General features: G+C 54.5%; 8 protein-coding genes across 8 annotated transcripts; 5 read left to right on the forward strand and 3 right to left on the reverse strand.

Annotated features, from left to right (window-relative positions):
* Positions 1-28: 28 nt before the first annotated feature.
* Positions 29-2,839, reverse strand: DPH6 (diphthine--ammonia ligase; the record flags this gene model as incomplete). The annotated part of the gene is made up of 9 exons (XM_076681028.1): positions 29-183; positions 253-342; positions 412-504; positions 574-1,033; positions 1,117-1,421; positions 1,492-1,913; positions 1,992-2,144; positions 2,211-2,330; positions 2,409-2,839. 9 exons carry the CDS (start codon positions 2,837-2,839, stop codon positions 29-31), a joined length of 2,229 nt encoding a protein of 742 aa, XP_076531835.1.
* Positions 2,840-3,064: 225 nt separating this feature from the next.
* On the forward strand, positions 3,065-5,620 carry TAH18 (NAPDH-dependent diflavin reductase; the record flags this gene model as incomplete). Its single annotated transcript, XM_076681029.1, has 10 exons — positions 3,065-3,480; positions 3,555-3,848; positions 3,917-4,047; positions 4,125-4,360; positions 4,447-4,605; positions 4,684-4,795; positions 4,864-5,010; positions 5,096-5,214; positions 5,289-5,386; positions 5,476-5,620. 10 exons carry the CDS (start codon positions 3,065-3,067, stop codon positions 5,618-5,620), a joined length of 1,857 nt encoding a protein of 618 aa, XP_076531836.1.
* A 402-nt stretch (positions 5,621-6,022) lies between these two features.
* ABD1 (mRNA (guanine-N7)-methyltransferase) lies at positions 6,023-7,806 on the forward strand (the record flags this gene model as incomplete). Its single annotated transcript, XM_076681030.1, has 7 exons — positions 6,023-6,419; positions 6,512-6,739; positions 6,830-6,927; positions 7,002-7,186; positions 7,260-7,448; positions 7,538-7,701; positions 7,772-7,806. 7 exons carry the CDS (start codon positions 6,023-6,025, stop codon positions 7,804-7,806), a joined length of 1,296 nt encoding a protein of 431 aa, XP_076531837.1.
* Positions 7,807-8,833: 1,027 nt separating this feature from the next.
* VPS36 (ESCRT-II subunit protein VPS36) lies at positions 8,834-11,007 on the reverse strand (the record flags this gene model as incomplete). Its single annotated transcript, XM_076681031.1, has 5 exons — positions 8,834-9,315; positions 9,399-9,732; positions 9,804-9,907; positions 9,984-10,828; positions 10,898-11,007. The coding sequence occupies 5 exons, from the start codon at positions 11,005-11,007 to the stop codon at positions 8,834-8,836; spliced, it is 1,875 nt and encodes a 624-aa protein (XP_076531838.1).
* A 256-nt stretch (positions 11,008-11,263) lies between these two features.
* JCM15063_006281 (uncharacterized protein) lies at positions 11,264-19,342 on the forward strand (the record flags this gene model as incomplete). The annotated part of the gene is made up of 13 exons (XM_076681032.1): positions 11,264-11,321; positions 11,465-12,606; positions 12,696-12,906; positions 12,969-13,111; positions 13,209-14,126; positions 14,201-17,319; positions 17,400-17,688; positions 17,751-17,929; positions 17,997-18,174; positions 18,242-18,317; positions 18,385-18,644; positions 18,726-19,031; positions 19,112-19,342. The coding sequence occupies 13 exons, from the start codon at positions 11,264-11,266 to the stop codon at positions 19,340-19,342; spliced, it is 7,110 nt and encodes a 2,369-aa protein (XP_076531839.1).
* Positions 19,343-19,688: 346 nt separating this feature from the next.
* Positions 19,689-20,438, reverse strand: JCM15063_006282 (orotate phosphoribosyltransferase; the record flags this gene model as incomplete). Its single annotated transcript, XM_076681033.1, has 2 exons — positions 19,689-20,273; positions 20,409-20,438. The coding sequence occupies 2 exons, from the start codon at positions 20,436-20,438 to the stop codon at positions 19,689-19,691; spliced, it is 615 nt and encodes a 204-aa protein (XP_076531840.1).
* A 136-nt stretch (positions 20,439-20,574) lies between these two features.
* Positions 20,575-21,145, forward strand: MRPS16 (mitochondrial 37S ribosomal protein bS16m MRPS16; the record flags this gene model as incomplete). Its single annotated transcript, XM_076681034.1, has 2 exons — positions 20,575-20,923; positions 21,027-21,145. The coding sequence occupies 2 exons, from the start codon at positions 20,575-20,577 to the stop codon at positions 21,143-21,145; spliced, it is 468 nt and encodes a 155-aa protein (XP_076531841.1).
* An 805-nt stretch (positions 21,146-21,950) lies between these two features.
* ALO1 (D-arabinono-1,4-lactone oxidase) lies at positions 21,951-24,203 on the forward strand (the record flags this gene model as incomplete). The annotated part of the gene is made up of 5 exons (XM_076681035.1): positions 21,951-22,268; positions 22,340-22,825; positions 22,912-23,465; positions 23,546-23,761; positions 23,843-24,203. The coding sequence occupies 5 exons, from the start codon at positions 21,951-21,953 to the stop codon at positions 24,201-24,203; spliced, it is 1,935 nt and encodes a 644-aa protein (XP_076531842.1).
* Between the last annotated feature and the right edge of the window lie 163 nt (positions 24,204-24,366).

Below are 24,366 nucleotides of genomic sequence, written 5' to 3' on the forward strand. Positions count from 1 at the left end.
ACCGAATGCGTCTTGATGCGAACGCGATTCAATATTGCTGCAACACTTGGGCAACAAAGACAAACGCAACATCGTGACCACCAGCGTCTTCGAGTGTCTCGATTGTACGTGAACCGACGAAAGTGATCGCAGGTCCCGACGACGAGGCAGACAGGCGCAATAGAGTGTTGGCCAGTTGTTCGACTATGGGCACGCGTCGGAAGGAATCAATATGTGTTGTAGCAATCACCAGGGACAAGGGATCAACCTTACCTTTAGACAGGGCCAGATGCGGTTTATAGAATGCCTTGATAGAATGGAATGTTCCGAGCTTGTCGAGATCGGGTAGTCGATCCGTTTCATCTGCAGGCAGAATGTCATGCTGAGTACTCTCCATGAACCGAAGAACACAAGAACCACTTTGACGCTCACCGATCGAACAACCAACGATCCCGACGACGGAATCTGCGATTCCCCTGACTTCGGAACATTGCCATGAAACCTTCTTGCCAGTTGTTCGTGATTCTGCGAGATATAGTTTTCATATTGGCGGGATACTTTCTCACAGCGAAGAAGGAAAGAAAATCGTCTCACTAAACGTGGAGGATTCGCTCGTTTCGACCCGAACGGGTTTCCGTCTCTTGTCGTCGCGGTCGTCGATCGAGTCGTCCGAGTCTTCATCGTCGTCGTCTGGTGTCCACGGGGCTTGCCCCGTTTGCCACGTGAATTGCCATTCGAGGCTCGCAGATCTGGGGAGTTGAGCTGCCGAGACGATCACGAGCGGAGGTGATCGTCGCCCTTCTGTCTCGTTCCACGTTTGCCAGCCTTTCCTGAGTCCTCTCACTCGTTGGTTCCATACCGAGTCGTCTTCTTGTACCCATACGACCCCACCTTCGTTCCAGCCTTGCCACCTCGACTCGCTCGCAGCTTTGGCAATCCTCGAGACGTGTTGCAAGCTGAGCGCGATGTCGAATGCAAAGTCGGGAGGAGATTGCAGGGTGAGCGAACGAGGAACGAGTGGGATCTGTCCTGCGATGTAACAACGGTTCCCAACCTATCGATGCACGCATCAAGCCGTCAATTCATGTATGGCGATCTCCCGAAAAGAAGCGAGAGGCAAGCGAGGGAGCAACTTACAGTAATTGCCTGACTGTAAGGTCCAATGTTGGCCGCTCCCCAGTAGCTGAGACTCTGGACATGCAAAGCGGTTCTCTTTCCTTCTAGATCATGACCTAATCTCGCGATTCCATCGATCTTGATCCTGATCGAACGTTCTTCGTTGGCGAACCTGACCGAGACGCACGCCCGTGTGGGTGGACAGCTGCCGAAAAAAGTCGAGTAGACCTTGTTGATTCGCGGGAAGAGCGGCATAGATTCTGGCGACAACAGCAGGTTGAGATGTGAAAGGTTTTCGAGAGTGCAATCGTATTTTGCAAGCAAAGCTGAGGGATGGACAAGGATGTACGAGGTGAGCACGAGGATAATTATCCGTCAGAGTATGAACCTACTCACAGACGAGTTTCTCGAAACATCCTTCAAGCTCCTGTTCGACTGGAAGGTTTTCTGAGGCGTTTGTTGCCGAGATGGACGAAAAGTTCAGCCACTGGTCGACGATAGTGACCCGGGGCTCATGTCCACTCGATACTCGAACCTCTCCTCCTTCTCCCGAGATTTCGAGATTCTCGACAGGGAGGGCATTGGCGTCGCTGTCATCTTTGTCGGCGTCGAGGCTGTCTATCGCTTCCTTGACCGTCAAAGCCTCCGACCCAAGCGTTTCGGGAATCCGGATACAGTCCTCAAGCCGCTTCCTCAGCTCTTCGAATGACTCTGATTGTGGATGATCAGGTTTGCCGACGAGCGCGAGTCGAGAGAGGTACAGATGCGCGACAGTTGAATGGGGATCCGGATTGGAGACGATCGTTTGGGTTTCTTCGCTGTTTAACGTTCAGTGCCAGCGACGATCGCGTCAATCAAGGTGGAGAGCTGGAGTGAAATAGGACAAGGGGGCATACAGCACGATACGTTTCTTGAAAATTGGACTGTCGAGCGTAAAAGTTTCGTACTCTCCGCCTTCGCCGCACACGTGGGTCTCGTACCGCTCATTCAGTTTGTGCAAGATGGGTTGCATCTGTCCGAGAGTCTTGCCGAGGTGCTGTACTCCCAGGCTGAACGAGGTGCGGAATGAGCGAATCCGGACGAGGAACGAGTTTGAGAGGTTGAGAACGACTCACCCTGCGCCCGCAACCTTGACGATCACACTTTGTTGGCCACTCGCGACCATCTCGTCGAGCAACTCGCGCTGATTTCGCTCCCACAGATATGCGATCGAAGTGAGGCCCAGCCGCAGACATCTGTGCGTAGGTGACAAACTCGTCAGTGTCTCTTGTGCGGAGGTCGAGACGATCGGAAAGGAGGATTTGCGACTCAACACATGTTCGACCCGAACTCGTTGGTAGTTCGAGAGGATCGCGCCTGCTGCAACCGCTTCGACCTCGGGCATGGCGTCTTTGACCATTTTGAGCAACCGATACAAATCTTCCGTCTCGTCGTGTTCCTCCTCTGTGCCTCCCTCGTCACGATGATTCGACGTCGAGGTTGACGAAGTTCTCGAGCCATACGTCGCCGACTGGTTGATCGGTTTGCCGGTGATCGCGGTCGAGAAGAAAGGCAAGTCGAGCGCGCGAGCGAGAGTTTCGAGGCCCGAATGCGCGACGGTCTGGTACATGAAGCTGTCGAGCTCGTCTTGACCCTCGGGAGGACCTAGCGAGGCAACGCAGACGGGTTCGTGGTTGTTCAGGATCGCATGGTGGAGATTGTAGATCGAGTCCTTGCCTCCCGACAAGAGTGCGATCACCTTCATCTCGATCCGAGCCGAGGTCAATTTGGCCTCGAATCGTCCGGTGAGCGCGCACGAACAAGTCCAGAAAGAAAGAGAAAAAAGAAAAAAAGACAGGGAGACAGATTGCAATTGCAAGATCACTGTGGACTCGGCAGCTCAGAGAGACTTGGAATTTCGGCATCTCAAGTCTCGCTCGTCGTTCTCGCTCTCTCAGCTTCGGCACTCCTCTCGGGTCGATTCGTGACGATGGCAGCAGATCGACGGCTGGTGATCCTGCATGCCTCGATCACAGGCACAGCGCTCGACCTGGCGCACCGCATCTCGCTTCAGGCGCACCGCCTCGGATTCAACCCGTCCGTGTCGTCCATCGCGCGCTTCCCTCCAGCCGCACTCATCACCAACGACGACCCGATCGTGTTCATTTTGCCGACGACCGGCAATGGCACCGCACCGCCGAGCTTCGTCCCGCTGTGGACTGCCTTGCTGCACCCAGACCTCCCGCCTGACTTTCTCGAACACGTCCAGTACGCCACTTTTGGCCTCGGCGATTCGAGTTATCCCAAGTACAACTGGGTCGCAAAGAAATTTGCCAATCGCGTCTCGGCGCTCGGAGCTCACGAGATCCTCCCGCTCGCGTACGGAGACGACCAGAACGAGTTTGGGTGAGCTTCACCACCTCTCATGTTCGTCAAACAGACTTGTTCAACTAAGTCCGGCGGGGTTGGGATTGTTCTAGGGTCGAATCAACCTTTCCTCAGTGGTCGGACGAATTGTTTGCCCAACTCGAGCGCTTGTACCCTTGCCCGCAGGGATTCGTCCCGCTATCTGCCCAGGCTTTGCCCCCACCTACCATCGCCACCTCTCCCCCCATAGCAGGACTAGATGTCGCGAGCTCGGATCTGTCGGAGCAGAGCCTGGGCTGGACGGACGATTGCGTCTGGGCAACCCTTACAAAGAACGACCGTGTCACACGTTCCGACTGGTGGCAGGACGTGAGAGAGTTAGAGCTCCAAGTTCAAGAACCTTCCTTGTCAGTCCTTCCTCATGAACCGGCATTGAGATCTTGTGGCTGACCTAAGCGAGAGCTCCATCGCGCAGCTCGTACTCTGCGGGAGATGTACTCGAGTTGCGGCCACACAATGATCCGGTTCAGGTGCAGAAATTCATCGAGGCGTTGGGATGGGAATCGGAGGCAGACGTCGTAAGAGTATGGACAGGTCGAGATGCGGGTGAGCGTTCTTTCCGGCATGCTGCTCGCGATGCTGACTATGCTGAACTCATTTTCTTTTGACTATCCAATCTACAGCGCATCCTCTACCCCCTCATCTACCAAGTCGATACAGTACGACTTTGCGGCATATACTCACGACCGAACTCGACATCTCCTCGGTACCGAAAGTAGGCGTGTTCGAGTGGTTGTCCTGTTTCGCTGCCGCTGCCCAAGCGCGGATAGATCCAAACACTTTGGCACAAGATGACAACGAGATCGGAGAGCGAGATATGGCAGACAAACTAAAAGAGTTTGCGAGTCCCCGAGGTCAAGTGAGGATCCCCCATCCCTCCTTTCTGCCCTCTTTCTCCCGCTTTTGTTGTAAGAAGCTCATGCAATCGCGCTCTCTGAAAAATAGGATGACCTGATGGACTATGCGATTCGGCCACGGAGAACCCTGACCGAGATCCTCCACGAGTTCAAAAAAGTCGTGCACGGCAAGATACCGTTCGAATACTGCTTCGACTGGATCCCAAGTATGAGACCACGCGGGTTTTCGATCTCGAGTTCTCCTGCTGTTAGTCTCCGCTATCACGCTCTCCTGCAACCCCTGCTGACTGGCTTCAGGAAAAACTGTTTTGTCGGCATTGTTCAGGCTCACGACGGAAACAAAGTTCAGCTCCTAGTCGCAATCGTCAAATACAAAACGAATCTACAAATTCAGCGACGAGGAGTCGCAACAAGTTGGATCGAAAATCTCGCGCCAGGTAACTAAAGCATCACTCCTCGATACGGTTCGCCTGAGACCGAGCTTGACGCAATTCAATCACCACAGGCGCTCGATTGCCGATTCGGTTAGACCGTACTGGACAACTGAGGATCCCTCGAGAACCTGACGCGCCACTCGTTATGGTCGGTCCTGGTACTGGAGTTGCACCTTTCCGAGCTTTGATCGAGGAACGGACCCGAAGAGGAATCAAAGGTATGTCACGTCTGTTTGCAGACGATGGAATGCTGTTCAGAGCGGTCCGAGCCACACTCGCTAACCTATACTTTTTGCGAGAAAGATAATCTGCTGTTTTTCGGGTGCCGCTCACTCGAAGCAGATGCTCATTACCACTCGTACTTTTCGAAACTCGAACGAGAAGGGATGTTGCAATACAGTATTGCAGCTTCTCGTGATCAGGTTCGTTTCTTTCGCACAGCCCTGCTGCATATTTTCCGCAGTTGACCCTCTCTTCATCTCGTCTATGTTTCTAGGAAGACAAAGTGTACGTTCAACACAAGATACTTGAACACCAGGAAACTGTCTCCGAGTGGCTCAGTGACCAACGAGGGGGATACCTCTATATCTGCGGGCAAGTTTCGGTTTTTCTTTTCATGGTACACCTCGAGAACCGCATTCCCTGATACGTTCGATTCGTGTGGGCGTAATTTTGGTCAATAGGTCCTCTACTGCGATGCCTAGAGCAGTCAAGAAATCAATCCTAGCGATCTTTCGAACGCAGGGTCAATTGACAGAGGAAGCGGCCGAACAGAGATGGGATGTTCTCGAGCGGCAAGGCAGGATAAGGGAAGAAGTGTGGGGTTGAGCTTCAGACGCATATCAGCTCTGAAATATGGTCGGGCTAGAGGCAGTCTGTAGTGAATTCTGTGAAAATCATAGACCGCGTATAGAACGCGTGCTCTGCTACTCTGCCGTGGGTCTTGTGTCGTCCTGACACGCTCTGGAGACGTAAGTGCACAGAATTATCGGGGATCGGAGAATGCTGGGAAAGCAAAAAGATTTGGACATGCAAAAAGATGATCACATCCAGGTTTGAACTGGAGACCTTGTCCGAACTCGATGTTAAGGACACGTGATGACCAACTACACCATGCGACCGCTTGTGATAGGAAGTTCTTAGCAGTATATAAATCTCAAAACACAGTTTAGCAGCAGAACAGTGGAGAAGATGCGATGCGGTGCGCACACATCTCAGCTGTCTCGCCTCATGTCGCTCCAACACTTGCTGTCTCCACCGGACGAGCAGACGCCTTCCTCAGCGAGTCGGCCGTACGCGCCAACGAAGAGGATCACGCCTGCGGATTCGGTGCTCGTGCCGATCTCTCAATCCGAAGTCGCTGAACTCTCGAGGCTCCACAACAACCCTCTTCGGAGAGGCCCAGCTGCACCCTTCGGCTTCGACTCGCTGATCTCGAGCCAGTCGGCATCGTATTCGTCGACACTGCCTCCTCCATCATCTAGTTTGCCTCCGAAACCTCAATCCCTCCCTGCGAAACCAGTGACAGTCTCGCACAAACGACCATCAGAATCCCCTCACGAGCGCCGACCACCACCCCAACAACCTTTCACGCGAAACCAGGACACTTCGGTCGTCGCGAACCATTGTCAGTCTCTCTATGCCTTTTGCCCTGTCGCTTCTGTACGCTCTCGTTATGCTTTTGATCCAGTCTGACAATTACCTCGAATCAAACGATAGACAATGCTCGACCAAACATTTCGCGAGAGACTCGAGATCATTCCCCCATCCTCGGCCTCAAACGGTTCAACAATTGGATCAAGTCGGTCCTGATCGCCAAATTCGCTCGACGTGAAGGCGAACCGGTTGAGCTCAAACCGAGGGTCAAAGTGTTGGACCTTGGATGTGGCAAAGGTGGAGATTTACAGAAATGGAGCAAAGCGGGAACGGACGAATATGTCGGAATCGGTAAGTGAAGCCGAAATCCTCCTGGTTTGGACACGGTACAATAGGGGGATCGCAAGCTGACCACTGAGAATTTTGTCGTTCATTGCGCAGATCTTGCGGCAGGGTCGGTGCAGGATGCGCAGAACAGGTGGGAGGACATGCGGGGTCGCAGATTCCCCGCTCAGTTCTACGCTCTCGACTGTTTCGAGGTGAGCTTGTCCTTCTGTCCTCAAGTGTGTGTTGCAGTCGCTGACTCGAGCGCCCTATGCGAGAAATCTGGTAGGAATCGATCACTACGTTGCCCCTCGGCGATATGACGAGATTGTTCGACGTCGTGTCGATGCAGTTCTGCATGCATTACGCGTTCGAAACCGAGGAGAAAGTGAGGTGTATGCTCGACAATGTGTCGAAATATCTCAGGTCTGGCGGAGTCGTCATCGGTACCATCCCGGATGCAAACAATCTACTGTACGTTCATTTTCGCCCTTGTCTTTCCCCTCTTTGCCTTCAGAGAAAGCTCAGTACGTCTCCTTCTGACCAGAGAGAAATTGGCGGAGGTACCGGAAGACTCGCCTCAGTTGGCGTACGGAAACACGGTATATGGTGTCAAATTCGACACCCGCCTACCGCCAACGGAAGGAAACTGGTACGGGCACAGATACACGTTCTTCCTACAGGATGCTGTTGGAGAAGTGCCCGAATACGTCGTCTACTGGGACAAGTTTCTCGAGTTCCGTTTCTCTCGCTTTTTATCTTACCCCCTTCCTCATTTGGTTGTTCTCCTGAGCTGACTAGACTTTTTCGATCGATCATGTGTAGGCTCGCAGGAGAGTACGGCTTGCGGTATAAGTTCTGTGCTCCATTCTCGGACATCTTTGCGGACGAATCGGAAGACCCGCAGTTTGCCGAATTGCTCTCGAGGATGAAAGTCGTCGATCGCGATGGCAACGCAGAGATGGATGAAGATCAGCTCGAAGCGGCCAGTCAGTCTTCAAACTCTCTCTCTCCCTGCCTCTGCTCTTCTCCGATAGACTGACATGATTTCGAGCACAGTGTTGTATCTTGGATTTGCTCTCGTGAAAGACTGAACTTGGATACAGGTCCCATTGCCATCTCGGAGGTTCTTATGGTATCTACAGCATGCTCGAAATGTAGATGCCGTTATGCCTTGTCATCGAGATGTCGATCTTCTGCACTTGAGAGTTTGCTGCACAGAACTCTAGCATCCTGTGAAGCGTAGGTGACTGCTCGCTGCAAAGGCACAAAGCTTACGAGAGCTGTAAGCTTCTGGTACAACATTACAGTGAGAGAGCGGCGGCGACGACGACGACGACAAAAGCTGAGAGCTGGCAAAAGAAAAGGGAAACCCCCTGACGGAAGTGACAAAAGAAGAATGCACTCGCCGGGAATTGAACCCGGGGCCAGGCAAGACTGAATGGCAATGCCCGATTTTACCACTAAACCACAAGTGCTTCATGTTGTAGAACGCTTTCGTAGATAAATGTACCATTGAACGTAACGGTGCGCTGATGACTTGGACGCATATTGGTTTCGCTTGTCCTCCGCTTGATTGTAATTCCTTATAGTGGCAATAATCGATGGTGTTATGCGTAACCGCGATGCTCGAACACCCTTTGAGATTGTGCCCGCTTGAGACTATGGACAAACTTCGAAAACTTTAGGGAGAAGCAATTCATCTCAGACGTTGTCGAGTGCAGACCGCCAGGATACACGCAGGAACAGCAAGAGCTCTGCAGGCTGATTTGATCGAAGGGTCTGCATCGAGTGGGACTTTCATGACCCCATGCAAACTGGGCTCTCTACGAGCAGAGAAAGTTGTCTGCCCTTCTCGACAAACAAGCCGCGACTCAGGAGAAATTTCCACTAAGTCGATCACCCTCAGAAGAGCAGTGAACCTGCCAACGAAGGAGAAAGATGCCAGAGCCCCGCCATGGGGAGTGGATTCTATATTCGGTCCGTGCGCGCCCAATCTAGTCCGAACCACGTGGATAGTGAATAGTTGCTTATGCTGCAACGATTCGGGTCAAAGGATACTCTCCCTAACGTAACCCATTCGCTCTCGCTAAGAATAGGGTTCTTGAGTTTTTCTTTCTTTCATTGTCCATCCCATTCGAACCCGGTGATGTAATCCCGGTCGTACCTGATCTCTCCTCCTGCTCCTTGTCCTCGTGAACCTGCTGGAGAGTCCCGCACGATCCCTCCCAACTCGATCTCGATCCATCCGACCAGACTTTTCGCGATTCCTAAACTCAACCGAGTATGTCGAGCAATCTCCAACACGGTGATTCCTGTCCGATCTACAATCCTGGAACTTTGACCTGAGTTTGTCTCATCCTGCGCGTGATCGGTATCGTGGTCGGTAGATGGTTCCAACTTTGTCTCGATCAATCGGTACATTTGGTCCCGAATCCGTTCAGGACTCGATCGATCCGAATCGTACAATATGGTCAATCCGGTCCCTTTCCGAGGATTCCCCCGTGCGTCCACCGCGTCAAAGGTCAGACTTTGGATTTTGCGATCCGTGTAGATCGGGAGGTACTCGATTGAACTCTTGAAGCTTTTCGGGGATACCAGAGCTGAGACACGACCGACGCAATACGGATTGTCAGCATGAGCCAGGAAGGGGCTAAGAGCGGAGGGCAAATCATGAGGGACTGACCAACTCCTCTCGCACGGTTCCAACGACACCACACTTCGTCCAACCCAACAATCCCTCCTTTCTCTTCAACAAACCCTGCAGTCGTTGAGCTCGTCCCATTCCGAGTACGTGGCGCCGAGATGGTTCGAGGGGGCAAGAGCAAATTGGCGAGTTCTCTCGCCAGTGAATGGTGGTACTCTTGCTCTGATCGAGATTGATCACTCGTGACGACTCGTCCCTGAACGAGTCCCAACGAGGTCAAGGACGAGTTGGCGAGAGTTTGAGCCGCTTGTGAAGTCGACGTGGACGTGGACGAAGTCGAGATCTGAGCATTGATCGATTGCGCCAAGTGTATCTGTTGTGCCATTCAGGGGATAAGCAGGAAACTCAAAGCTGCAAGTAGGAGGGGGAGATAGCCGTGTGTACCATCTCTTTCGCTTTCGTCATGAGGCTTTGCAAGTCTTTCACGGCGTCTGTCAAGGAATCCGTTCGTGTCTGGGACGAGAGATCGATCCCTCTCAAGATCGCATCTGAGGGGGAAAACGTGGGATGGAACCGAGTCAGCAAAATGAAGATGAACGAGATGATCGTGAGACCTGTATTTACCGATTCCTCCGCCTTTTGATGGCTCGACGACCTGCGCCGTCTCGTCTGAGGAACTCGCGGCAGCAAGACTACGGTGTACCGGAGCGCCGTGTTGCCACAGTTTCTTAGCAAGCGAGTCTTTCAAGTGGGCGTAGAATTGATTGATCCCTCCGCGCCGGAAACTGAGGCGGACAAACTCGTCTCCCGAGGTAGTGGTCGAAGGGGTCGACGGTCGGCTAGTACTAGCAGCGACAGGAGAGGGGCTAGGTACGGTCGCGGGAGGAGTCGTGGATGGGAGCAGGGTGTCGCACATCTCGCAGCGGTTCATCGAATGATGATTGAGGAACGTGCAGACGGGACAGGCAGTGGTCTTTGCACGAGTGGTCGTTGTTGTTGCTGCTGCTACTGTCGTCGTCATCGACGCGTTCGTGACTGGAGTAGGCAGAGTCGGATAGGACACGGCCGCAGGAACCGATGCGGGATCGTGTTTGACCCCACATAGGGAACATTCGAGTCCGCGTTCTAGGGATGGTTGGTTGTTCATGCCGCACACGCGACAGATCCAGCTCCTCGTCGCTGCCGTCACAGTGGACGTGCGCGAGGGCGCTCGACTGGTCGGGGTTGAGATCGAATCCGGAGTCGAGGTTCGAGGCGAGGAAGGGTGCAGGACGAGGGTGATCTTGGGAGACGATTTGAGGAATCCAGTCCAATACTCGGTCTGCTTGACGAGCTCGAGCTCGAGTGCTATCGGCAGTGCGGTTTTAGTCGTCGTCGAGGTCGAGGTTGGAGGGGGAGTCGGGATGAACATGACGCGGTGCGAGGTGAGCACGATGCGACCATGGTCGTGGGAGGGCGACTTGTCTCGCCTAGTATCCGCTCCTCACTCTTCGTCAGGATACAGGCTCGGGGTAGCGGGGGGTAAAAGTGAGACTGACCCATCGTAGAGTCCGACGCCATCTTGGTGCGTGACCAGTTGCTCGTCCGGGTACAGCTGCGCTCCGACCGTGGATACGGTCACAGACGGCAGCTGTGTGAACCGGTACATCCGATCGATGACCGCGAGAGGGGGAGAGGTGGGGTGAAGCCAATTCGATCCCGCGAGTCGCCTCGACTTTTTTTGCGAGTCTTTTGCATTCACGCCCACTGCATTCACGTCACTTTCGCTCGACCTCGTCCTCCTCAGAGTGCATCTCGCTTGCACCGATCCACGCGGCCTGGCAGACGAGGCGCGACCGCAGGAAGAGCGAGCGCGAGGTCTCATCACTCCCGCGCGCGTCACCTCGTGCAGCTGAACGACCACCATGATCGACGCGTTGATCCAGTACCTCCTCGAGGAGATTGCAATGGATGGTGACGAAGGCGAGTCCCGTTCCCTGTGTCCCTCACGCTTCCCGACGCGTTGTTGCTCGCCCGCCTCGCTCGCTCTTCTGCCTGCGCGGGTTCGAGCCCGTGCCTCGCCAAATTTGTCCCATCTGACCTGCACCTCGTATCGTCACTCGCAGGCACGTCAATTCCGCACTTGACCGACTTTGTCACCGAGTTCTACCTCCAGCGACCGGCGCACCCAAGTCCCGCTGCGACCCAGGTCGTCGACCACCATTTCGTGCAGTTCGTCCTCACGACTCTGGTCGAGCAGCCCGATATTCGACTCGGCCTCCTCAAGAGTCTCTCTCGACCCGACCCTCCTGGACCTCTGCCATCCGAGCCTGCTCCCTCGTCGACGCCTCTCGCCCGATCCGAACCTGAGCACGCTTCACCAGCGGAAGCACAAGACGAAAAATCTGGCTCCAAGCCGGACAAGAAGCCTCCTCGCAAGCAACCGGCCCCCTCGACGAGCACCACTCAAACCTCGACTGCACCGACACACGAACTCGTCCTCCTGCCCCTCTCAACCAGCGCCGACTCTCTCCGAGATCTCCTCGCGACGGCTACAAATGTCCAAAGTTCGACTGCAGCTGATCGAGGCGAACTGCGGGTACTCGTGTCGAACCCAGCGACGATCTGGAAAGCGATCACGCTCTCACACTCGAAACCGACCTCGATCACGCCCATGGTATGGCGGGTCCTGCAACACGTGTCGCGTCAGCGCACCGAAGGCAGCACTGTCGTCCGGTTGAGCCGTGAACTCGAGGTCGACCCCAAGAGCATGTTTCACTACATTAAAATCATGGTCGCACTCGGGATCGTCAAAAAATTTACCGCAATCGACCACGGCATGCGAACGAACCGCATCTTGCACACGAGGTACCTCGCCACTTCGCCGCATTGGCAAGTCCACATCGCTTCGGATCCGAACCACGCCGATGATGAGGATGGGCACCGACGCAACGACTCGGACCACGATGAATCTTTCGCTGCAGGAGGACAAATGAGCACGATCTCTGCCTTGTACCTCTCGACGAATCCGCGCCTGATCAGGAACCGGATCATCCGCGCGCTCAAGCTCAGAGGCAAGGAAAACCGCTCAAAAGGTACTTCACATGCTGCCGATGCACCCTTGCAACTCGACGAAGACGACGAACCGAATGCTACTAAGAACAAGGCAAACAAGGGCAAAGGAAAGGCGAAACAGGATCCAGATAACGCGCAAGAAGGATATTGGGACAGTTGTTGGATGCTCCAGATCGAGATGGCAAGCAGTATCGTAAATTCTTTCATGCTTTCGCTTCTCCTGGGTGATTTGACCACAAGACTAACCTCGAGAACCTTGCTTCCTTTCGGGACCAAAAAAAGGGTTTGCATTCGTACTCTCCCGTCATCTTGCGCAGGTTGAACGCGATCATTCAAACCCTGCACAACCAAGGCGTGTTGGAAAAGTTCATCATCACGAAAAAGAACCGCAAGTGGTCAGGTCAGAAGAAAGGGGAAGTCGAGAAAACCACTACCGTGCAAGCGCTCAAGTTGCTCGATCCCGAGATCGCACGCTCCAAGTCGCTCGAAGGAGGTAAGGATTACATTTCTACCCCGCCGTCCATGTCCTCGACTGAACTCGCTCAATCGTCCCAGGAGAACAATCGCACTCTGGAAGAGTTGCAGGAGAAGAGGAAGACGATCCAGACGATCTTTCGTACCCGTTGGCAGACAAGTCGATGCAACGACAAATCCTCGACTTGCTTCTCGAGGCTGATACACGTGGCCTTACGACTTTTGTAAGTCGACACCCAGATTTCTCTCTCTGTCTTGTCTCTCTCTTGATCGAGAGGAAGCTGACGAGTGCTGGATCGCTTTTACTGTGCTTATATGTAGGAAATCAGTGAAGCGTTGGGACACTACAACCTACGTACGATCGACACGATCCTGCAACGCCTCGGTCGCCAAACAGTTCCGGTTGAATGGTTCGACCACTCGACGACTTCAGTCACCGAGACGATCGGACGCATGAAACAAACTCGATGGTTCAGTTTGAAAGGGTACGTCGCGATGAGGATCGAACGAGGGGTACCCGATCCGAAACTCGGGGAGCAATGGGAAGCCGGTACCAAAGCGTACGAAGATTGGAAGGAACTTCGAAACCGGGATGAAGAAAAAGGTGTACAACCACAACAATGGGAGGATTGCGCCGATCGGAGGAAATGGTTGAGCCGGTTTAGGACGATGGATCATGTTGGACAAGGCAAGACTGATACAGCTCCGAAAACTACCGGCAAGAAGAAGAAGCAACAGACAACAACGTCGACAAAACCCAAGGCTCCCAAGAAGCAGCAGAAAGAACCGACGAAGAAATCGGTAAAATCGGACGACCAGAAAGGGAAAGGAAAAGCGAAAGCGACCAACCCACACGATATTGCAAAACAATCGAAAGACGCCATTGTCAACGAACAGGAGCAAGAGGCAGAAGCAGCAGAAGAAGACGTTGGCGAAGATTCCGAACCGGAACCGATCGCTCCCAGGAAACGTGGACGCCCTCGCAAACATCCGATCATCGAAGGTCAGGAGAACTGGTACCAACGCAAGAAACGGCTTGCCGCGGAACGCATGGCTCAAGGGTTGGAACCTGAAGAGAGTTACTACGCGAGGAAGAAACGACTCGAGCAAGAGAACCGCGAGCGAGAGGAACAGGGTTTACCACCCCTCAAGCTCGAAAGATCTGGGAGGAAAAGGCGTGCGAGTGCCGCTGCTACTGATGTGGCTGGCGAAGACGACGGCGAGAGCTTTGATCAGCTCGTAAGCTCTTTCTCACATTCGTCAGAAGCCTGGAAGAAATCGCAAACTAATGCGGCTTCTCTGTCCGTCGAAAGGCGGACGACAAGAGCGATACATCCACTCCGGCGCCGAGAGTCACCAGGAAACGGGGTCGACCTTCGACACTCGATCGATTGGCTGCTGCCGCTCTCGCAATAGAAGGCGCAGAAGAGCAAGATACTCCACCTGGCGATGCGAGTAGCGAGACTCCTGCACAAGAGGGTGAGAAGGTCGAAGAACGTCCCAAGAAACGCATGAGGTTCTCTGCTGCCGCACTCGAATCGGAAGCCTCTCGAGCTAGCAAGGGCACGACTACTGTAGCTCCGACGGTGGCGCCGCGCCGCGGTAGATCAAGTGGACCACCCCTCGTACCAGGGCCAGAACTTGATGGAGCTCCCGTCCGGCCTCCCGCTCGGGCGACGATCGCACCCTCTCCTTCTCCTGAAGCTGCTCCACCCCCGACAAGCCTGAGCATTTCGCCTCGACGCCGAAAATCGACAGCGCGTGTCGAAGCCCATCCTAGCGGCAGCTCGGCTTCGAAGAAGACAAAAGGAGCCGTCGCGGTCAGGCAGATCAAGATGGAACAATCTTCGCCTCTTATCAGTGGGTCACTAGCCTTGCCCGATACTCTTTCGTCGTTTCCCGCTTCTTCAACCCAAAATCCTGTCCTTCATTCGACCGACACCGACATGCTCGACAATCCAGATGACAATGCCGGAACGCTTCCTACTTCTCTGACAATTCCTCCTGAACGGGAGGCAGTAGAAAGTTCCAACAAGAAAAGAAGCAACAAGACGCGCAAAACAGTCACGTCGAAGGACAACTTGACCGCATTGAGCCGTCAAAAGGAGATCCTCGATTTCATTGCCGCGAACGCAGGCATCGTTGATGCCGTTCCCCGTCTCGGAGAATACATTCGCGCGTTTGCGCAAGAGGCAAATGCGGCGGCTCCGGCGTACACGATGGACCGTCTCGTCATCCAATCGGCGCTTGGAACGCTCGTCAAGCGGGACCAATTGCGCAAGACCTCGGTCGTCGGCCCGAAAGGAAATCGGCACGACATCTACTACCTCCCCTCGATCAAACTGGATGATCCCGCCATGATCGCGTTCCTAGACAAGACTGTCAACAAGCAAAAGCCCGCTCACATTTGGACCCGATTGAACCGTGCTGAAAACATCGTCCTCGATGATCTCTCGCAGGACAACGGAGGCACGGGCACGACCATCGAGGGGCAAGGAGGATTGGAGCCGAGTCAGGTTGAGATTACGGCCTCTCAAATGCCGCAACCGCACATGCAAGACATCGAGGAGATCAAGGATTACTTCCGTCTGCAGCCCACTGTCATTGGTGCGAGCTACGGATGTCGCTACGGCATGTTCTCCCGTGCACGTCAGTTGCACAAGTGGCTCGCGAGCTTCGTTTTCTCGAATCCTTCAAGCGAGTATCTCGCCCGTTCAACCACCGAAGGAGCAATCCTCACGCATGCAACGTTGGTTGCCGCAATGCCCCTCGTCGTTTTCACGAGTATTGTCCCTCTCCCGTTCGAGTCGGATGAGCTGCGTGAGTATCTCAAAGATCCCGCCAATCTCTTCAAACCTCTCAGCGCGATCCCACCTCGCATCCATGCGATCATCCGACCAAGCTTCAACAAGCGCAAGCAAGCCGTGTGGGACACGATCTCGACTCTCATCACTCTCAAGCTCCTCGTACCGTTGTGCGAGTCAGCCGGCGATCGGGACAAGCCGTTTGTCGAGCCTGTTCGTGCCAAAGCTGCGACGCACTGGCGCCTCAACTCGACCGTGCCCGTGTACGCGTTCGTCGAAGCTCAAGTACCGCTTGTGGCAGTTGCTCATCTCGACAGCATGGACTCGGTAACCGAGTTCTGGGCTAACCTGCAACGCTCGTCAACCGTCGCCGCGAGCCTGCCCGATCAAGACCGTCCGGATCCCTCTTCTCTCGCAGCCGAGTACCGCTTTCCTGAGCGCTTCGAGGGAAACAAGGCGTTCATGTTGCGCGTCCGCTTGAAGTCGAAATGGGAAGATGGGTATCATCTCGGACCCGACCAGCGCACTTTCCTCTCTGAACTTGTCCGGCTCGATCCCGACCTGGTCGACGGGCAGAATGATCGCATGGACGAGATTGCCAAGTATGCCGACGCCCTCCTCGCTCCTGTGGATGTCGTGTCAGACTACCTACACATGGAGCATAAACGCGCACTATTCGCAATTGAGGTGGCCATGCGGCCAAAGCGGCCGAAAAGGAGAAAGGTCAACGATCAAGGAGATGAAGAGGTCGAATGGGAGGACGTCGAGCAAGAAGGCGCGAACGTTGCAGACCAAGACCGAGCGAATGCGCAATCGGCTCTCCACCGCAAAGTGCAGGAATTGGCAGCTCAGCGTCGGCGGGACTGGAAGACAATTGTCGACAAGTTCATCGCTGAGCACGAAAGCCCGAAGCTTGACAGTGATGTTCTCGCCTACCTCGAAAGACGGTTCCTCGACCCTCGAAAGCAGATCGACGCCGTACAGCTTCTGTTCGAGCTTCGGCAACTACTGCCTAACCCGACCGTACAGCCTGGCGATGAGAATCTCAGGACGACACTCCCTCTCATTCTGCGCCGTCGCGTCCGTCATGCGCAAGATCCGTATGCGATTATGCGCGAGCCGACGATCCGCAGGCGCGTCCGAGCGCAAGGAGCTCAATCGTTTCTGCCTCGTCGCCAGTCGACCTCGGATCAACGCTCTCCCTACTCGAACACGTACGGCGATCAGAACGAGTTCCTATCTGTCCCCGCCGTACCTCGACCCGACGCGGAGATCGGCAAGCGCGTTCGCAACTACTACACCCACGAGCAAGACGATCTGCTACTCGATGCGGTCGCGGTCCTCAAAGCTCGAGCACGGCGCCTTGATACTCGCATTTCGTACAAAGCTCTTGAGCACCTATTCAAGGGCCACAAAGGAGGCATCTTGCGTAGTCGATCGCTCGTATTGCTCAAGAAGCCCGAGGAGCAAGCGTACTTCGATCGATTGGTCGATGCTTGGCTCGAAGTGTACGAGCAGCGCAAGGACTCGGACGAGAACCTCGAAGACGAGAATCCTGACAGCATGTCCGAGTTTGACCTTGCTGCTTTCGTGCGGTGCCTGCGTCAGAATGTGGACAAGCGTGCAGTGTGCGTCTTGCGATTTCTTCCCTCGAGGGATGTCAACCTGTCTAGAGTACTAACTTTCGAATCTAATTGTCATCTCTCAGCCGACTCACTCGCACGGTCGTCAAAGCCCCTCCACCATCGCTCATCTTGCCTGCTTCGCTCGCTGCTCTCGACACTGGCTACTCGGTCAAGCCCGTCACGTCGTCAACGTACAAACTTCCTTCAAGATGGGATTACTACTGGGCTGGCAGCAACACCGCTACGAACCCAGAACGCGAAGGCCTCGTCGCACAAGCTTCAATTGCCACGACATGGAAAGTTGACAGCGGCTTGGGCGTAATCGAGGACGAGCTTCTGCGCGAGAAGAACCTCACTGCAGCTGCCATCAAGGTGAGATCTTGGATTCTTCTTCTCTCGAGTACGCTTTCCATGCTAATCGCCTGTCCGATCAGATGATCATCTCGACGTCTGAAGCATCATATGCGGAGGAGAAAGGCCACACGGTCCTCAAACCGTTCATGAAGCACGTCGATGACGCCGCGCTCGGGCTGAGGGAGCAACGCGTGATTGTTTCGGCTTCGAGCGAGGAAGGCCGTCGCGTTCCGGGAAGAAACTACTCTCTCGATGACAAGTTGAGGCAGCTTCTCACCAATAGGACTCCTGTGGGCCGCAAGGCTGATCACAAGCATTTCGAACAGGTACCTCGATCGCTTGGACTCCACTCGGATCACGCTCGAGCGTCTCTCGGATGCGAGTCACTTCGAGAAGGATGTCGAAAAGATCGAAAAGGGAGATGGCGAGGGTGGCACTATCTTCCCTATCATCCCGAACGAAGGCGAGATAATGGCTCTGATCGATCTTGTCTCGGCTGGCAAGGTCAGTGCAACCTCTGCCTCTCATCCGAATTGAACCTTCCCCCCAACGCTGATGCAAATGTCCCCAGATTGATCTATCAATTGACACGAGCACGCTCAGCGAGAAAACCACGAGATTCGATTTCTTCCGAACTCGACAAGCCAGTGAGTCCCTTGCTCTCCTTGTCAGTCTACTGTGTCCCTCGAGTTTGACTGATCTCGCGTGATACAGATGACGACGATATAGAATGTACCGTTCAGATCGACTCTGTCTCGTCATTGTCTGAGCGAGAGGCGGTCTCGGCCTCATCCGCAACTTTGCCTGTCGCTCCGCCTCTTCTGCCAGACGGCTTGATCTTGGAACCTTCCGTAATCGCCGAGACGAGCGACTGTGCGGAAAACAGCCTGCACGCGTCGGATCTCGAAAAACAAATTCTCGAATTGATCACCAACCTTGGCAACAAGGACGGTTTGACGCTCAATCAGATTACCGTGAGTTGAGATGCACTTGCGAGCTTGTTTCTCACGTCGGAATTTACATTTGAGCACCCCCTTTGCCTCTTCCTCATGCAGAAACGCTTGCCAGATTGCTCTCGCCCGATCGTCTTGCAGACTCTCGCTCGACTCTTGCGCGGGACTCCCCGGCCGGTGATACTGGAAGGCGGCATCAACTCGATCTTTCCAAGCTATGTCATCGCGCTCCACGTCGCAGCTCACGCAATTCCTCTCCTTCAAGACTCGATCACGATCGACGAGAGCAGCAAGTGGATTACTCCTTGCTGCTGGAATGGCATCGACGGCCAGGTCGATCAAGCCCTTTGGACGAGAGCGACAAGCTTTGTACGGGGTTTGTTGTGGAAGCGATCGCAGCTCACACTGGTAAGTGACCCTCGATGGGAGAACTCTTTGCAAGCATGGATACTGATTGAAGGGAGGATTTGCTTCCTCTCGTTGTTCAGAGCGAGTTGATCCGACAATCGATGCAACTCAGTCTCCACGACAAGAACCCGTACCCGCTGTTGACACCCCTCGAATTCCGCACGATCCTCACGACTCTCGAAAAGCATGGAATCGTCGAACGCCAATCTGGACAGAAGAATCCGGTCACCTTGATCGATTGGGAGTATGAGCGTTGGAGCTTGAAAGGTGTCTTCTGGAGCCTGGGTACTCCGTCTGCAGGAGACTCGTGATGTGTTTGCACAGGTGTCAGGTGTCAGGGAAGGAAAGAACAGCGTTTTGCCATTGTTCGGATTTGCATTCAGCTAGTTAGTAGATCTCGCAATTGTTCTTGCCATCTCTTCTCCTCGTCCTGGCACTCATAGAACTGGCTGCCCGAACGGAGAGCCACCTGTGTGCTTGCCGACAGTATGGACGGCAGATCTAGAGAGGGACACGGCGTAAAGAACAAGTTTTTATGTATTTAACGGGAACGGCTACATTTTAATCTACTCCTTCAGCGAACAGTATACGAGCTGCTTGGCAAGCGACACCTGAAGACGCGCGCTACAAGACCAAGAATTTTGACAGACACAATGCTCAGTTGGTTCCCCACTTGGCTCGGTACTCCTCCATGTCTTTGCATTCTTGGTCGCGGCCTTGTTCCTTCAACCACGCGACAATGTCACGCATCTTGACCACGCTCGTAACCTTGACTCCGAGGGCCTGCTCGACCTCTTGCACGGTCGACAGTTCGCCCTGTTGACCTTTCTCCTCGCGGTCGAGCGCGGCAACGATGCCCACATTCTTGCCTCCTTCCGCTTCGACGATCTTGTGCGCCTCACGGATCGCAGTGCCGGCCGTGATGACATCGTCGACAATCAAGACGTTCTTGCCCTGGAGCGGGGTTCCGACAATCGAACCGCCTTCGCCATGAGCTTTCGCCTCCTTGCGGTTGTAGCTGAACCCGACGTCGCGACCCCTCCTCGCGAGTTCGGTCGAGATCGCAGCGACGAGCGGAATGCCTTTGTACGCAGGACCGAACAGGACCTGCGGGTCTTCGGACGTGGCGGCGTCGGTGCCGATACGAGGGAACGCGTCGAGGATCGCGTCTGTGTAGGCTTGCGTGAGGGACAAGAGGAGTTTGCCCGAGTTGAACAAGCCAAAGTTGAAAAAGTAGGGCGACTGGCGTCCCGACTTGAGCGTGAACGAGCCGAAGCGCAGGATCGGTTGTTCCGACGAGAGCGAGAGCGAGATGAGCGACGCAGCGTACGGCGATGCAGACACTGCCAGTCCACGAACAGTTGCAGCTCAGCGTACGAAGCGCACACTCGCAAGCCAAAGGGGCATACTCGTTGGATTGAGGGCTCGATAGGATTGATTCAAGCTGGAGAGATGAAAGAAGTCAAGATCACTTACCTAGCTCGTCGCTCTCTGCTGCCCTGCACCTTCGACCCGCCGGATCCGCCTCTTTACCCGTTCTAGCATGTCTGTCCGCATCCGACTCGCGCGAGAGCACCTCACACGCAACTCTGCGTCGTTCCAACTTGTCGCGATCAACTCGTTCGCGCGCCCGACCGCTCGTCCGCTCGAACTGCTCGGATTGTACCGCCCGATTCCGACGATCCCTACGCCCGTATCGGTGTCGCCGAATGGCCAAGTGCGAGACCCGTCGCAGTGGGGACCTGGATACCACCCCGCTCGAACAGGAGGACTCGCGCCGGTCGGACAGAAGGAGGTCAAGTGGAACGAGGATCGCATTCGGTACTGGTTGAACAACGGTGCGAAACCATCCAAGAGCGTCGAGAGGTTGCTGAATCAAGCAGGCATCATCAGTCAGTAACTGTTCTCCTCTACTCCCTGCGATGTCTTCCTAGCCCTACTCTGCTCGCTAGCCTCCTCGTACACTTTGCTCATCCCCAGGTCTCGTTCCCACAGAGTCGAATCCGATCCCAGTACCGACTCCGAAAAACAAATTGGTCATCTCGCGAGACAGGCGGATTCGGGATGCGGTGCGAGCGGCAGAACGGGAACGGTCACAGGCCAAGAAGCTATGAGTGATATGCGCTCTCTTAATGTCACCAAGGTAGAGGACCCGGATCACCCCGATGGAGAGCCCTATCATAGAGGAGGGCGGTCATGGAAGACGGCTTTTAAAAAAACCGCAGATTTCCCATACGTTTCTCGAGCGGGATTACTTTAGAGGAGCCAGCGTTGGCCAACGTCGCTCCTGACCCGACGTTTGAGCGCATAGGGGCGCGGAGCGATCAATACAGACAGGGTGCACTGCGGTCTTTGCCCTGTACCGCTCCTTTCCCGTGCTTCCCTCGAGTCCTTTTCCCCATCTATGAGCGAATCGCTTTGTACAAGGCTAGTTGCTCCGTCGGGATCGTCCCGTGCACGGTGCGCGTGTCCACGTGCACATCCGCGGACTTGTCACGTTAAAACAGGAGGTCCTCACATAGTGGGCCCGTTCCTCTTCTCTCGTAGCACTCGGTCTGTATGCAGCGTCGTTTTGTTCGAGAAAATGCGCGCCCGGATCGGATATCACTACGCTCGCACGCATGAGAAGGTCGGGAGGACATGTTCTGACCTCGCAGAGACCTACAGAACCCGTAAGCACTTGACCGCTTACCATCAGCGAGCTGAGAAGCATTGTTGCAGCGGACTCCTCGGAGCAGTGAAAATGACGATCCACGTGGCACGTGAAAACAGCAGAGCTGTCGATCGCCGGCGATTGATGATGGAATCATCGCGATTGATCTTGTTTCTCCTTCTCTGCATCTACATACGTCGTCTTCTCGCCACTCCGCCTCTGCCTGACAAGCCCGTACTTGCTCCCTCATTCACACGAGTCTCGAGATGGTCGCTGCAGGACCGCTGCCTCGAGCAGACCCGCTGTCGAATCTCTCAACGCATGATCTCGTCGATCGTCTCGCGCCCATCACTCACCATCCGGGCACGGTCCCTTCCGTCTTTGTCAACTGGGCCACAACTTTCAGATCTCAGACTGAAGCGACTTTCACGCCGCGATCGGTCGATCAAGTTCGCTGGGTCGTCGAACTCGCACGACGACAACGCAAGGAACTTCGAGCTGCTGGAGCAGGACACTCGCCGAGTGATATCGTCTGCACCGGTGGTTATGTGCTCGACCTGAAAGGACTCGACCAACTGATTCAAGTGAGCGCTTCTCCGACCTGGTATCCCGCCGACTGAACATGTCTGATCGCGATATGACTCTCCTCTACCAGGTCGAACCATCGTCGAAAACCTTCCACGCTGAAGGAGGCATCCTCTTGCGTAACCTGCACCCGCTTCTCGCCGATTCGGACTTGGCCATCTCATCGCTCGGGTCAATTTCTGACCAAACTCTCGCTGGAGCGATTTCAACTTCGACTCACGGAACTGGCGTCACGTTTGGAAGCTTGTCGACGTTTGTCACGTTCCTCGACATCGTGTTGCCGCATCCGGATGCTCCCATCGTGCGCGTCTCTCGCGAACACGACGAAGACCTCTTCCTGAGCGCCCTGTGTGGCCTTGGAACCGTCGGAGTCATCGTCGGAGTAGGCATGAAAGCAGAACCCTGCTTCAAGCTCGAGGAAGAGTGTTTCAGTATGAGGTTCGACACGTTCCAGCAACATTGGCAGGAGATCGCCGAGAGTGCAGAACATGTCCGATGTTGGTGGTTCCCTCAGATTGGGCGCGTCAAGGTTTCACGCCTCAATCGCACCAAAAAGGTTAGTTTGCTTCTGGCTGATCACAATCTCAACGCACACTTTTCGAGATCATGGATCACTGACATCTGAATGAGTTGCACAAACAGGCAATTACCGCAAAGCCAAGTGCCATCAAGACCTGGGTCATCGAACGATTCTTTGCGACCCATTTGCACGCTGCCGCCTTGTTCCTGTCTCGCTCGTTCCCTTCGATCCTGCCCTACCACGCTCACGTGATGTGGAATCTCGTACACCAACCTGGTCCTCTGCGTTGGTCAGAACTCTTTGGTCGCATCGATTGGCCACAACCTCGGATACACCTCGAGGCAAAAGATCGCGGGAAGTCTGATCGACTCCTGACTGTCCCGGACGTCGATACGAAGAACCAAGTCCTCGCGTCCCCCCCTTCTGACACCGTCACGCCTCCGTTAACTCCGCCGAGCTTTTCGCCCACGAATTCGGAAACGGACATCGCTGCTCGCAAAGCATCATCCTCTTCCCCACTCGAGGGAGCCATCACTTCCGATCTCGTCCTTCCCGAAGCCCCCTCTTCGAAAGCGCCTCAGAAGACACAAACTTCGGTCCCGTGGCCGATCCTCGAAGATGAACCTACCCGCCGGGTTGATACTTCGATCGGCATCTTCAACTACGATTGCGGTTTGTGCGTCACCACAGATTCTCCTGTACCTGTCATTCGTGCTTGGACTGATTCCTCCGCCTTCTCTCCCTCTCTACAAACAGCCCGCAATACACGTACGAGTCTTCGGTACCGTACGAGTCGACCACGGCGGTGCTCACTTCGCTTTCGGAATGGCACGTTCGGGAACTTGCCAACCCGAACGGGTACCAAATCAAGGCGCATTTCCCGATCGAGATCCGGTGGACCGAGAAGGACGACGTGTGGTTGAGTCCGTGTTACCAGCAGCGTGGCACTTTCCTAGGTGCGATTCAATACAGGTGAGCTCTCTCTTTTCATTCTTGTCAGGAACGAATGAGACTGATGATAGTACTCTATGGGATCTGCTTGTCGCACAAAAGACCTTACAACCTCCCAGTCGCGTATCGACAAACTTTCAACACTTTCGCTTCCCTCATCACTCTTCATGGAGGTCGTCCTCATTGGGCGAAAACTCACACGCTCACCCCATCAATCCTCGCCGCAAGTTACCCCCGATTCCGAGATTTCATGAAAGTGCGAGCAAGAGTCGATCCTGAAAACGTGTTGGTCAACGGTTACGTTCGAAGACATTTGTTGGGGATTGATCAAGATGGAATCCAACTCGAACAAGAGGACGCGAGGTGGGAAGAACGCAGTCGTGAATGGAAAGTGAGGCATGCGGGACTCGTAGAGGAACGGCCAGTGGTCGTACCGAGAGAAGCGGTTCAGATGGTTTGCTGAAATTGTTGTATCTCGTAATTTTGTATCGAACAATAATCTTTGTACTAGTCAGCGCGTAACTCTTGTGTCATAAGCGAGGCGAGGTAGGATGACATTGCGAAACGCAAAGGAGAAAGAAAAGAAAGTTTGCTACAGATAACGAGAGAGAATAAGACGTGAATGC

Source organism: Sporobolomyces koalae (assembly GCF_050403365.1).
Source record: "Sporobolomyces koalae JCM15063 DNA, S_koalae_JCM15063T_v1_ctg52, whole genome shotgun sequence".
NCBI lineage: Eukaryota > Fungi > Basidiomycota > Microbotryomycetes > Sporidiobolales > Sporidiobolaceae > Sporobolomyces > Sporobolomyces koalae.